At 36.7% G+C, this 14,426-nt stretch overlaps 1 protein-coding gene across 21 annotated transcripts in view; it reads left to right on the top strand.

Moving 5' to 3' along the window:
* BCAS3 (BCAS3 microtubule associated cell migration factor) overlaps nucleotides 1–14,426 on the top strand; it is a 310,770-nt gene that overhangs the window by 18,658 nt on the left and 277,686 nt on the right. For all 21 annotated transcript variants that reach the window (XM_071765279.1, XM_071765297.1, XM_071765287.1 and 18 more), the window contains exon 7: nucleotides 2,241–2,313. In XM_071765279.1, the coding sequence (XP_071621380.1) occupies nucleotides 2,241–2,313 (73 nt within the window). The remainder of the gene's footprint in view (nucleotides 1–2,240; nucleotides 2,314–14,426) is intronic.

The following is a 14,426-nucleotide window of genomic DNA, read 5'->3' as shown; positions in this document are numbered from 1 at the left end:
AAGTATACTAACTGAGGTTTTTATTTTTTTTTTTATTTTTATGAAAGATACATCGTTTAGCTAAATGGAGCTGTAGATAAGGTGCTGCCTTGTTGGCAGGAGGGACAGTTTTTCATTACTTTAATTGTGTGATTTGTCAGGATTTTCAGCCTTTTATAAATTCTGTAGTGTTATATGACAGAATTAAAAGGATTTAGTATAAAAGGAGTTTAAGAAAAAGACTTTGCAACAGGATTTCAATACTTTTTGTATTTGAGGGATTTAGCTAGCTGTTTTTCATTTCCATCATCCCTCTGCATTTTGTTAAACACTGTGTGTGGAGCAGGTGTGTACAACGTCAGAATATTGCACATGCAAATAAACACAATTTTACAAATAAAATTAATCCACTATGACTGGGAACATTAAATCCACTGTGGAAGCAGAGAGGTTTGCTGACTGCATTAAGCGTTGCAGAGAGCAGCACATGTTGCTTTTTGCAATCTCATGAATGGGACTGCTATTAACCTGATTTAATGCCCTGCAGAGTCCTCAAAATAATGATCCTTTCCTACATTATTAATATTTACATTCTGAACACTTATATTTCAAGTGGAGGATGGGGTTTTTTTTCTTTTTAAATGAGGACCTTAGTCATTAAGGGCTGAAATGAGAAGGTTAAGCACCTGTTGTACAAGTTTTGCAAATCTGTTTTGTTGGTATTAAAAATCAATGTTCCTTTTGCTTATGTGCAGCTGCTTCCCTCTGCTTCCCATCACCTTTCTTCCCCTTACTCCCCATCCTTGTTGTTTAGCTTAGAACTAAACCATAAAAAGATGAATTCATATCTCTAATGTATCCTGGTTTAAAACCCCCAAACTAGAGTTAGATACAGAGGGTGAAATCAGTGTCAGAGCTCCTGGTAGTCAGCATTTCACCCTTTGCTGAGAGCCCAGCTAAGGGAGCAGAAGCAAGTGGAGTTGATCTGTTACTTGTATTGAAGGAAACAAATTGGTTGCCAGATGCTTAAGAAGACTACATGTTTCATTTATCATTTTACAGGTCAGTACATACCGTACAGGTATGACTCATAAAAGCCCTTGAATAATAGGAATAAAAGGAAAATACACTGGGTTGTTCTAGGTTACTTTTAAAGCTATTGTTGATGGTGAAATTATTGATGTGACCCATTTGACTTTATAAATACCCAAATGTGTAGGAGGGAAGACTTCTCCTTGTACAGATGAGAGCACTGAACAGTTTTTGTTACAAATTAATTGCATGTGCCTGAGTTATTAATAATTAACAGAGTCTGTTATGTGAAAATGTGTATTGTTAATTGTTGTGCCTTTCTGAATAATTGATTTAGTGCAGTACACCAGTATTTGGGAATTGAATTTTGAACAAACTATATCACTTATATTCTTTATAGATCAAAGGGGTTGTTGTATGATGGAGGAAACAAATATTCCATTATTCATAACACACACACATCTATAGATAGAGAATTAAAAAGGCAAAGGTTGAATGAAAACAGAGGAAATTCAGTAGTGGTGTTGGTGGTGGTTGTTCTATACTTTGAGTAGAAACATGTCCTGGAATTTATTAAAGCATTGATCACAAGCAGAAGAGAAAGGAGGTTGCTGATGGTTTCTTTCTCAAAGATTTCTCTTCCTGCAGAGTATTTGGAATTCTTCTTGTCTTTTCTTAGACTCAGGGCATGGGCTTTGGGCAAACACTGGGCCCAGCTTGTCCCATGCTGACAAGAGTGACTGCTCTGGTGTGGACTCATGGTGAAGTCTCTTAAACCCCACTTCTCCCTCAACAATAAATTGGAAACCAGCATGTGAAACCCATGCAGAGCTGGTGACAGCCTTATTAAAGACAACTTTTATAAAACAATGAAAACTGAGCAAGTGTTGCTTGTTACAGAATTCTTAGCCTGACTGAAACGAGCAGAAAGAAACTCAAAAATCTTGTTTTGTTACTCATGGTCATCTCTTTCAAGACCACTTCTTCCAGTGCTTGTGACTCTGTTATTTCTGCTTTTATCATTAATCTTGCACAGGTTGTGAATTTGGTATTATATATTAAAAATCTTCCCAATATATTGGGATGTGCAAGATGCACAGCTGTACTTTGAAAGGTAGCACAAACAGTACATACTGATATACTCATTTTCTTTTTTTTTTTCTTTTTCCTTTGTTTTTTTGTGCTTTTTTTGTTTGTTTGTTTTCTGTTTTTGTTTTACCTCTTATTAGGTGCTCAGAAATGTGATAATTTTTCTGAGAAGCGGCCTCTTCTTGGAGTGTGCAAAAGCATTGGATCTTCTGGGTAAGAACATTAACTCTTATATAAAAATGGTAATGTCATCTAAAAACCCCCAGAAAATGACATCTTTAAAGCTCTATTGCCTGTTTGCTCACGGGATAACACTAAAGTGCTTTTAAAGTTTTTTTCAGTGTGCCTGAATTTTCAAAGGAATAAAACAGGTGTAAAACAGATAAAGAGATACTTCAAGTTTGTTTTGTTCTTGTATAGTCACAGTTTAATGATTGGTCTACTAATCCTAGTCAGAATTATTACTGAGATGTGTCTAAAGCAATTTCTGTGTCTTAAAAAGTAATTAAAAGATGCTTTCAAACAGCAGTTGTGGACCATGAATTACGAGCACAAAGCAGTTTCCTTCTTGCAGCCACTCACTTAGCAAAATACATGCTAAATCTACTTATTTGAATTAAAAAATAAGTTACCAGTCTTGTGTTCTCTAAACAGTATTGTTGTATCACTCCTCTTACAAAAGAGGGCCTTAAGATACTTTGTCTGTTTGATATGTTGATTCAGACAGTGTAAAGGATTTATATCTATACCTACAGGAAAATATTTGCTTTTCAAGGGTAATCCTCTAGACAGTGATTCAGAGGCTAAACAGTTGAAGTAAATCTTCTTACAGTTGTAAGACTAATTCAGTGCCACACCTTTTTCAATTAAGAATTTAATCACTCTGGGTGTGGAGGAAGACTATCAAGTCCCTGTCAGATTTTTTTAATGTATTATTACTGTGCTGAACTAGAATATTAATACTGCCTGTCTTAAGTGTTTAAAGCAAAACCCACGTAGGGTAGAGAAGTGAAATGTCTTTCTAGTCTTGTGTTTACACGTTGCAAAACTGTGTATAGTGCCTCTTCTCCTTTCTGCTCCCCAAAGTGCATGTGAGTAACTTGTAAGTAATTTTCTAAATAAGAGTGCATGCAACCAGTGATGCAAATACTCATGTAGGAGTTTCTGGCTTAATCCAAATGGTGGATTTAAAAATAAAAAGGATGTCTCTTGGAATAAAACTTCCCTTTGTACCTTTGTTTTAGAAGCTGAGGTGTCTGAGAAGGACAAACTATAAGGGTTGTTATTTTCAGTGTTATTGAATTCCTCAGTGATTGGGAAATAACTTCAAAGATTATTGGTGGGTGCTGCTCTTCTACAAAAAAAAAAAAAAAAAAAATTCAAAATGAATGCTTAAGTTTGTTACTACTTATCAGTAAATATCTGCAAACAGAAGATTTTATGTAGACTTTCTGCTGTGACCAGAAGACAAAAACATTGTTAAAAAGAGGAGACTGTGCTCCAGTCTCTGGTTTATCCAGTTAGTAAAGGCCCAGTTTGCTCATGCTGATAGACCTTCAACAGGAAATTCTGAAACACTTCTCTGCATTTAGTGCTTATTGCAAGTTATTTTTGAGAGTCCTTGCAAATGACATTTTTTGTTAATAGCTTTCAGATTAAGAGTTCTTTGATAGTTTGCCCTCAACTGGAGTCACACTGCTTTTAAATTGGCTCGAGTGTCACACTTGTTTTTTCTTCTGTTCTCTTCATAGATCATTTGATTAAATTTCTGTAGTCATTTCTGTGGATAAGGAAGAATTTTTGTACAACATGAAAACAGCTGTGTCACCAATAACCTCTGAGTCTGAATCCCAGCTTTAGTTCTGTTCTTAACTTGAGGTTTAAGTGTTAAAGATGATAAACCATCGAAGTAATACAAATCTGATACAACATAGTTTATATTTAGATCCAGTGCACTGCCATTTAATAACAGCATTTAATAGTATTTTATCTTTTAGGACTGTATCAGTGAGATATAGTTCAAGTTAGGAGCTGGGATTTCCTGGTGCTGACCACTGCTCTGCATTAGTGGTCACCATCAGGAAATTCTTCTCTTTTCCTTAGCTGTTAAGTAAATACACTTTAATGGGGAAATGTGATGGAAAGGTATTCTTTTTTAGTGCAGAACACTTCTCAATCTAGGATCCAAGGAATTTTCAAGCAGTAATGAATTAATAGCTTCAAAAGGATGTTAAATAATTTCAGTACTTTTCACTACCCCTGCATCAATGAATAATTCTGTCTGTAATGCTATGCTAGGACTTCTTTTCTTCATTATGAAATGAAGATGGGTATAAAAGTACTTTATGCAAAATATTTGCCTAAAAACAGTCTTTGGATTTAGGTTTCACTCTTGAAATTATTTTCATTGTCATTTACACAGTGAAAGGTCTCTATTGTAACTTAGAAATACAGTATATTGCCCCTAAGATCCCCTGGTGTTTTATAGGATTACAGGTTTTTGACAGGTCTAAAAATAACTTTTGGTATGTTTCTCAAAGAGCAATGTGTTAACTTAGAAAAGATTTAACAGTCTATTAACTTAATAACTTAGAAATCAACTTCTGGATAACTTGGCCTGTGGGTTGCATCTCTTTTGCAATGTAACCTAATAGAGTAGGCATTGATGTCTTCAATGCTGACTAAACTTACAGTCCTTTGAAAATCAGTTTTAAGACTTTAACCTTCAGTTTAATATTTCTTTATTTTTAATCTTCATTTCTCTGAGTCTATTTGAGAGCATGCTTTAAAAATTTTAGTGTCTAATATCAAACAGCAAAGTTGAAAATTTTGATTTGCGACACCAACTTTCTGTGAAAGTTCTGTAGAGAGAGATTCACCACTTATCTCAATCCTTGTGTTCCTCTCAATGAGTATTTTAGCATGGAAGATGAAATTTTTGTTTTCTACAGATTTGTCTTGTGTCTGAGTTTCAGACCAGCTTTTGGTACACACATTTTTGTATTTTAAAAGTCAAATTTTCCATCTAGTAAAACGACTGAAATGACTAGCATGGCTTCACTCTATAATCTTTTGAAAACAATAGTTTTCTCAGCCCCCAAAAAGGATGCAGTCTTGACACATAAATGGGAAACAGATTGTGTTTTTTGGCTGATGCTACTATGCTGGTTTAGATGTTGATTCAGTCAACTTCAGTCTTAGATTACAAGATTTGCAAATAAAAGGAAACCAAAAAGGAAGGAACATCTGTGTAAAAATGTAGTTTTGTGGAGTTTTGTAGAGGCATGTTTACTTTCTTGGTGATAAGACTGAAAAAAAAAAAGCTCCAATTTATTGATACAGATTATTTCAGTCACCTGCAAAATTGCAAGGTGCAATTTATGCCAAAATCTCACATAAGCATCTACAATAACCAGGTAACTATGTGAGTATAGCTAATTGAAAGAACAGTTATAGAAGAATAAACAGGAAAAGCTGGAGGCCAGTAGAGTTTCCAACTTTGTACGTTATGGAGAGTCAAGTACCTCACTGAGGAACCTATGCAGCCAGCCTGTAGCATCTGTAAGGTTTCTAGCATATATTTTTAGAAAGACATATTAATGTAATGACATCAAGCAATGGAAAATTTTGGGTGACTTGAAGAATTGGATGGAGGTCAAGTAAGGGCATGAGAAGCAAGAGGTAATCTTTTTTTAATCGTGGGAGGAGAAAGGAAGTAAGGGCAAGTTAGAGAAGGAGGAGTAGTTGGAGCAAACAAAATGTCTAACTTTTGGCTAGCCAGCATTTTTTTTTTTCCCCCTGCTGATCAGTTTACAAAGCAAATCAATTGGCAGCAGATTTTCAGGAAGCTTGCTTTATTAACATGGCTTCTGCAGATTAAAACCTACTAACCTGAGCACAAGTTTAACTCAGGAATGTGTTTATGGGAGTGTTAAGGTTTTGGTAGAAAGCAGCTTTATGTGAGTAAGAAGAGAAAGAAATAAAGCATTAATATCTTTCTCACACTGGTGTTCCAATCTGTCCTTATCTGGCAAAGTAACTCTTTAATGCTAAAATCCAGTGTCCAGTTTGAAGTGTCTGTAGCATTAATGTTTAAAATTTGCTATCTGTGGAATGATTTGTCAGAGACAAACAGCAAAGCTTTCTGGAAGGATCACCCAAGAGAAGGAAATCAGTGATGATGAATGAAGTTCTTGTTCCCAGTTCTCACACTGCTCAGAGTAAATTTCTGCAGTATTTTTACTGGTCTGCCATTGCAGTGGACTCAGCCTGGGACTGAATCATGCAATTGAGTGTGTAAAGGGTGTATCTACTCCAGATAAAACCCAGCACGTTTTTTGCAAATCACAGACAGAAATGGGGTGGACAGATGGTTATGATTTTCAATTGTATTGGACACCATGAAATAGATTTGTGGTCTTTTATTGAAGAGCATGCAAAATTTGGTCATATTTTTTCTCCCCAGTCTTGTTTTTTGAAGGCTGTCAGGGATGTAGAAGTTTATATTTCTAGAGAGCAAACTTTAATTTAATTGTTTTTGGTTTACTAGTATAGTAGAAGCCTTTAAGTTGGATAAAGTTCTCTCATTTCTTTTCTCTTTGAGGGACTGAGTCCCAAAGGCTCTTGGACTGCTGAAAAATTGTAAAGCATCATTAACTGGAAAGTGTGCTGTCCTATCAACTGCCTGGAGAAAATTTCCTTCCCTTCTAGCACATGGAAAACATTCTCTTCTCTGGTTACTGTAGGAAAAATCAGTTTAGTCTTAACAGGTTGTGTGGGAGCTTTTAAGATCCTGAGAGATGCAGCCTCTGAGTAAAGTAGTTTAAATTCCTTTTAGTGATGTTGCATCTGATTGTTATGTTCTCTTCTCTGCTAAATACAGCAATGTTCTTCATTTTAAAAAAGCTCTTCAGATCCCACAACTTTTTTCTTGTGACTTGTTTCTATAATTATATTAATGTGCTCCAACTGTTTTTGCATTGTTTTAAGTGGCATTTGCTGGTGATTCTGTGAGGTTTCTCCCAAGTGAAAATGAAGTGGTGTAAGGTAGGGCTTCCATTTCCAACCACCAAGAGTAGGAAAGATCTGGTGTTGTTCTGACAGACCAAATGTCTGAGTGAACTACAGTAAGAAATAACCTTTGAACTCTAATCAAGCATTAATCTTGGATCAAAACTGGGAGGAAGAAAATGAGTATTTGGGGTCAAACCTTGACCACTTGGTGAGAACTATGGGTAGTTTTGACCTCCTGAAGCTTTGATTTATGAAGCTGTAAGAAAGAGAAACCTTTTTCTAGGAGGACTTTGGGCTAGCACGAGGGTTGGGAGAGCAGATTTCCGAGCTGAGGCAGAGTTTCATTTTACTGCAGTTGCAACCCCCCCTCCTGCGTGTAATGATACGAGGAGGAGATGGAGGGAAGGAAGTAGCTGTTTGCTAAATGCACAGCCAGATCAAACCAGCTGCAGCACATACCTTCCTTGAGTAACTTGTCAAAAGAAGCACTACAGGGAGAAGATAATGCACAGCACCATTACAGGCAGAGCTGCTGGGTCCAGGGCCACTTTAAATTCCACTTTAAATTATTAAATACTGTAAACGCTATAAAGTTAATTAGAAGAGGAACAAACTCTACAAAGATAAATGTGTTTTCAATATGGTTCTCAGGGAGGGTACAGTAGAAACCAGTGAATGAGAGGAAATTTATTTCTGGCAGCACTCTAGACATGGAACTGTGGTTGAACTTTTTACCCTAATTACGTCCCCGCTAATGCCTGCAGCGGTCTGGAATCAAAGCAGCCCTTCAGGCCCTGGAAAGTCTCTGATGTGGCAAGCGTTTGTTGTGTGATGAGGGTTACTTCAGAAAAAACGGAATATTGTGACAGGATTTTTCAAAATTTCTCAGTTACCACCCACCTCACTTGTTGCCTACAAAAATAGAGTAATTGTTTGCATCTGTGTGTTTTTGTCTGTCTCAGAAATAACTGTTATAAATCAACGTGACATAGGCCCGGAGAACAGTTGAGGATTATATTTTCTTTTCTTACATGTTTTACAGTTATTCCTGTGTAAGAAGGATTTAGAGTACATTTCAGAGTAGTTGGAAATTTCAGGATGATTTAAGTTGCTCTCTTTTTCTGAGGGTATTAACAACATTAGATACAGAGTTCTCAAGCAATTCAAAAGAGTTGCTCTTTAATATGTTTTCTCCTAAATAGCAGCTGTCACTTCATGCTCATAGTCCAAGAAGCTAATTACAAACTGCATTAACTTACAGCCCTTGTGTCTGTATTGTTACACAATTGCTGCCACTTGAGTAATTCACTACAACTTGACAGTATTTGAACTTTGCATCTGTTACTAAATACCATTTTCTGTCTCCCAGTGGTCTCTCTGGAGTCCTTTTCTTTCTTTCCTTCCTTCAATAATATTTAATATACAGAGGAAAAGTCAAGAGAGTCTGCTGAGCTGAAGCATTCATGTATAGATTAGATTCTCATAAATCTCTGAAGTGAGGAAAAAGAAGGAAAACACTAAGTAGAATAAATTTTTAAAAATCTGACAATTGTTCTCGAGTTCTAATTGATTTTTGAAGGAGAATGAATAAATTTTGGAAGCTCTAAATTTTTAATTTGTTTGTAATACAGTACAGTTTTGTTCAGTCACTCAAAATAGAGATTTGGAAGGCTCCTTTGTGAAAAAGCTCTAAGGCACACTCATTATTAAAAAAAAAAAAAAAGATCCCTCTTAATTCCTTCTTTCTTTAAACCCTGATGAGGTGGCATGTTTAAAATAATCACCTGAGGAGGCCCCTGACTGCATTTTATGGATGTTTGATTACAAAGTTCTTTTGAAAATTATTTTTTGAGTTATGAATAGAATATTTATACAGTATAATTATATCATTTTACAGATGAGGCATTAATCAGATAACACTAAAAGGTTTAATAATTTGCCTGTACAATTTAAAGGCCTGTGTCTCCCATTTCAGCATTTTAGATGACTCTCTCTGTGGTGAGTATGCAGTATTTCTCTGTGCCTTTCCTTAGCAATTGGAACTCCTGGAAATAGCAGCTGCATTCAGCTATGAAATTCCTACCAATTTTATGAAAATTGGTCCAGTAAAGGTGGGGGCTGTAGCTGTGGCTTCACTGGGTGAGAGGGGGAAAGGCTATAGCATAACCTAACACTTTTATTTTTTTTTTATGCTAAGCATTTCATATAGCATCTCAGCCTCAAGGCAGAGTTTAAGAAAAGCAGACTCAGTTTTGCTATTTGCAGGGCGTCAGAGTAACTATTTTCAGGTACTATTATTTTCTATGTTGAACTTCCAAGGAGTTCAGTTATTAGTGAAAAACCTGCCTGTCTGAGGACCACGGTCTGCTATGTCAAGCCATAAATAAAACCAACTCAGACACAAGAAGATAGAATTTATGGTCACTTGTGAAAATTTTGGTCTGCCTGATGTGACCAGAATTTCGTAGAGGCTTTGTTGTTCACAGTGCTTCTCAAGTGCCTTAACCATAGGATCTAAGCTTCTCTCTGCTCTGCTTCATTCATCTGGGCTCTCTAAAGCCCTCTAATTCCTCCTTGGAAACAGAGTGATTTTCATGCTTCTCAGATACTGTGATGTGAGCCATACACAAGCATATAAACAATGAGCTTTAAGTAGGCTTACAAAGAACTGAAAGATGTCTTCTTGTCCTGCAATGGGAGGCAGTGAGGCTACATAATGCAGAGGTGATGAAGTGTTGCACCATCCCATTAGTTTCTGCTGATGTTAATGACACCAGTGGCAACCCAATCTCAGATAAAACAGGTTGGTACAAGGTTTTGTCTTTAATGTTCAGTGCAAGAAGTGCTTTGGCGTTGGGGGTGGGATGACGGGGCAGGCGGGCGTGGAGCTGCTTGCTTGCTTTGGCCTTTGTTGGTGATTCCCTGGGAGATGAGAAGATGCCAATAGACCTGTCAGTGCCATGAATCATAAGATAAAGCATAGGGGGGGGGGGAAGAAAAAAAAAAGCAAGTCTGACATCCTAAGACATTTGTTGCAAGAATCAACAGGATAAAATATTTGGATGTTCGTAATAGTTTGGCCATCGTAACGGTTGCAGGGAAAGATTCATTCTTGCCTGCTCAGTCACACAGAGGTGGACTCCAACCCACACAGGCTGCATAGGAATGTGACACTTGGAAGAGCTGAGAGAAGATCTGGTCTGTGTTTTTGAAGAAGTTTTTGTAGTGTGCTGCAGAACAATGAGTTCTGTTGACTCGCAAGGTAGTTGGTAGAATTCTGGCTTTGCTAAATCAACTGCTGTCTATGTTAACTCTGCTATATTTCAATATGCCATTGATCAGAAAGTACTCTCAATACATAAATGCCTCAGAATAAACAAAAAAAAAAAACTTTAGTATTGATTTGGAGTCCTATACATAATGGCAGTTTGTAAAGGCCAGGGATACAAGGCCGTAAAGTGGCTCCACGTGCTCTGTTTAGATTCTAGATGAAATCTGGCTGTAGCTGAGATGTTTCAGCATCAGTTTGCTCTCCGTGTTGTGCTCTTAGAAATCTGGTCGTCTTTCGTTTAGCTGTGATTTGTGCCTCTCTCTTGATATCAAAGATTTTTTACATTTTTCATTTTGTTCCATCTTGTGTGATCTGGCAGATTGGGGGAGAATTTATCACAATACAAATTGCGTGCATTTGTGTCAGTGGTGCATTCTGCTTCATTTGACAGTAAGAAGCCCAAGACAACTCTTAAATGTATTTCATTCTATATTTTTGGAGGAAAGTGTAATCAACTGATCATGATTTAATTTCTGATAGAGGTATGAGAGAGTTATGTTCTATTCAGAAGTAAATCTTTGCTTATGCTCTCCAAGATTTACGGAATTTTTTTGCAATCTAGCGTGTGGTCATAGAAAGATTAAAGATAGCTGGTGCAGGTTTATAACTTCTGTGGAAAAGGACGTTTGGTTACACACGGGATGTTAATCTGATCCAGAATATACCAGAAAAACTGATTCTGATCTGAAAAGTGGAGCTCCAGATGTACATTTCCTCAGTGATAGCCATGGTCAAGTAAGCCGCGTAGATAAACAAATCTCTTGAGATGCCACTAATCTTCCTGTATTAACTAACTGGAAATGTGATGGGACAGCTATGTTTTGTAACATGTGGTATGTCTCAGTGAAGTGGAAAGTGTGTCACACTCGGGTCTCTCTGCAAAAGCAAGCAGCAGCTGAAAAGCCAGCTTGTGCTATGTTTTACACTTCAGTGACAGGCATGCCACATGCCAGGGAAGGAAGCAATGTAATGCAAGATGCTGTGGTACATAAAGGTAGCTTGTAGGCTGCTGTATGGATTTGTTTATGCACATTCAGATTGAAAAAAACCAACAAAAAACCCCCAACAAATCTAGAAGGTCTCTTCTGATGACAAGAACGAGTGATGTTGTTATGGCAGAGAACACAAGAGCAGAAACATGTTGTGTACTGCTGGTGATTTGGAATTGGGAAGAACCATCTGCTGCCAAAATAGAAGAGATTTGGAGATTGCTAAGCATTTAATATTTTGAAGGATTCCTCCTCTCTTTTACTTCTTTTACTGATGGTGCTGTTCTTCTAGTGTATGTTAGATAATACCAGTCTGTTGATAAAACCTAGCCTTAAATTTCCCCCTCTTGTTGATGGTACAACACATCTTTGACACCTCAACACCAGGTAGGATTTGTTGGAACTAAAGTGGATGTAATGGTTGTCAGAAGTGCTCAGAACTGAAAAGAAAAAAACCAAAAATCCATGACCTCCATCAGTTCAAAACATCTGTTCCAGGATTGTCAAGAAAATTTGTATTTTCAGGATTTTCCTCATACAGCCCAGGAGTGGAAACAACTTTATATCTGGTCAGGGGTTTTGCTGTCATATCCACTGTGGGGTGTGATGAAGAATAACCTCATGGTATCTGCTGCATCTTTTCTGCTGACTGAGCTCAGGAACCACACAAGTTTAGGATCTCTATACTGGAAGTAGCCTGCCCTTCCCCATGGTTAACTTTGAATCCACAGAGGAAGGGATGGCAGAAATCCATGGATCTGCATTTTTACTCATTATACAAGAAAACCTTCATGAAATTACATGAGACCCTGAAACTGCTGGAATGCAAAGTTCAGCTTAATGTCTTATAAACTCAGACAACTCTGTAGTGTCACCTATAAACAGTTGATACACTTCTAAAATACTTTTGATGAGGGAGCCAGTGCTCTCTGTCTACAGAAACATGTCTAAAACATAAATACACTTGTTTTGATCTTTCCATTTTAAGTAAAATGTTAGGAACAATTAATGTTTATAGTAGCTGGGTTTTTAAATGAATGTGCAAAGCATATTTATAGAGTGGTAGATCACCCTACAGCCATCACTCTGGTTTTAATATTATTTTCTTCATTTGTTTGGAGAAAAAACAACAACAACCAAACCAAGCCAACTTTAAGTAGCTTTTATGTGGACACCCATTTTATTTAAAAGTTTTGTTCCCATCTCTCTCTTTTCCCATGTTTATCTCTCAGTAGCCAAAGCTGAGTATAGCTGTATGGTACTTTTAGGCTAAACTCAGAACAGTTTAAAATCTTGTAAATGCCTTCCTTCTATTTAATTTAAAATTTTATTTTGTTGTTAATTGTGTATTCTGATGGTCTTTAAAGAATCAGCTGCAGTATGTTACTGTAGTAGAAGCATATTATGAAGATTCTTTTCTTACAGACAGGTTTCTTATTTTCCAGATGAATTTGCTGAATTTTCTCTGTTCTCTCATGTGATCATTTTGTACTTATTAACAAGATGGAACATCCATAAATATTTTCCCAGGAAAACCTTCTAGGTTTTGCTTGTAACTAAGGGCTTCTTTTGACCCTTTTTAAAAAGAAATAGCAGCATCTGGATTTATGCAGTTCAACAAAACTACAGATTGGGCCCTTAGTACTTTGCTTTGAGCATTTAACGTATGTGAGAAATTCTCATTATTTAGAAAAAAAACCTTTTAAAAATGGGCTAGCACCTCTGTCTCAGGGATGAGACTTGAGTATTGTCCTTTCTGGTGATGAGGCAGTAATATCAACCAATTGAGTTTCAGCATCTTGCTGAATTATTAAGGAAGAAAGCTGCTTTGTATTAGTTTTATTTTTTTCCCTACCACGTATGTTCTTCTTCTAGTGCTTTTTTTTTTCAATTAAGACTTTTCTTGCTGTGTGTTTTTGTGGAGTGTTCTTGCTGCTGTGATAAATGGTGTTTGTGGTGCCTGTGTCTCATATGTACCCTCTGGTCTGTTGTTAGGATCCTAAGTGGGTGCACTTGATCTCCTGGAGGGGAGTGCTGGCCTTGCCACTTGACAACTTATTCATGGGGTAGTAATTAGGACAGCTTCACAGGACTCTATATACCCATCACTTGCCAGTAACTCAGCTGATGAACCTACAAATAAGGATCAAACTGTGGGGAAGAAGCTGGCTTTGAAGTCAACAAAGTAGAATTTTTAATTTTTTTTTTTTTCAATAAACTGAAAAAGGATCTGATGGAAGAAACTGAGGCTTGTAATTTTCTGTAATAGGAGAGAGACTGAAGTGTGTGTAAATAGATAATAACTTACTTTTTCTCCTCACAATCAGTGAATTCCAAATATTAAGATAATTCCTTACCTTAGCTGGACATAAAGGGAGTGTAGAAGTAAAGAGCATAGCAATTGCCTGGGATGAAATTGGCTTTTTATTAAAAGGTCTTAAATTTCTTCCAGAGGTATGCTGTAGCAAATTCTTTGCTGAAGGCAGGTATCTTTTATAGCTTTTAAATTAAATTAATAAAAAGCTGTTAGAGTATAAAAATATGCAATTGCCCTTGAAAAGACTTGGGCAGAAAGGACTTGGTAGAAGATTTGAAAACCACTTACAAATAGCAACATGCAGGATGAGGCAGAGCATTTACATGCTTTGTGGTACTTAATGCTAATAAGACATTAAAATAAGCTTGTTCTTTGAACAGTGTTACAAAGCTTGTAATCACATGGCAATGTAATTTATTTAGTGACAAGTTTTGCCTTTTAATGAAGTTTAGCTTCTTAAGAACCACTTTTGCTCAAGGCAAAATGAACACAACTTTGGCTTAAATTTATACGACATCACATGGTTGCTTAACACATTTGTCTTCTATAATTTATACGATTAATTTATGTCCAGGCAGCTAATTAGGATAATACAAATTTGCCTGTAAGCAGGAAAGATTTATACAGTACCACACCTTGCAGTAAAAGATGGCTCTGCTGCTTTGTGTCTGGGGAT

This window comes from Heliangelus exortis, chromosome 21, assembly GCF_036169615.1.
Source record: "Heliangelus exortis chromosome 21, bHelExo1.hap1, whole genome shotgun sequence".
Lineage (NCBI taxonomy): Eukaryota > Metazoa > Chordata > Aves > Apodiformes > Trochilidae > Heliangelus > Heliangelus exortis.
Note: the sequence above shows the minus strand (reverse complement) of the source record. Positions and strands in the feature narration are given on the sequence as shown.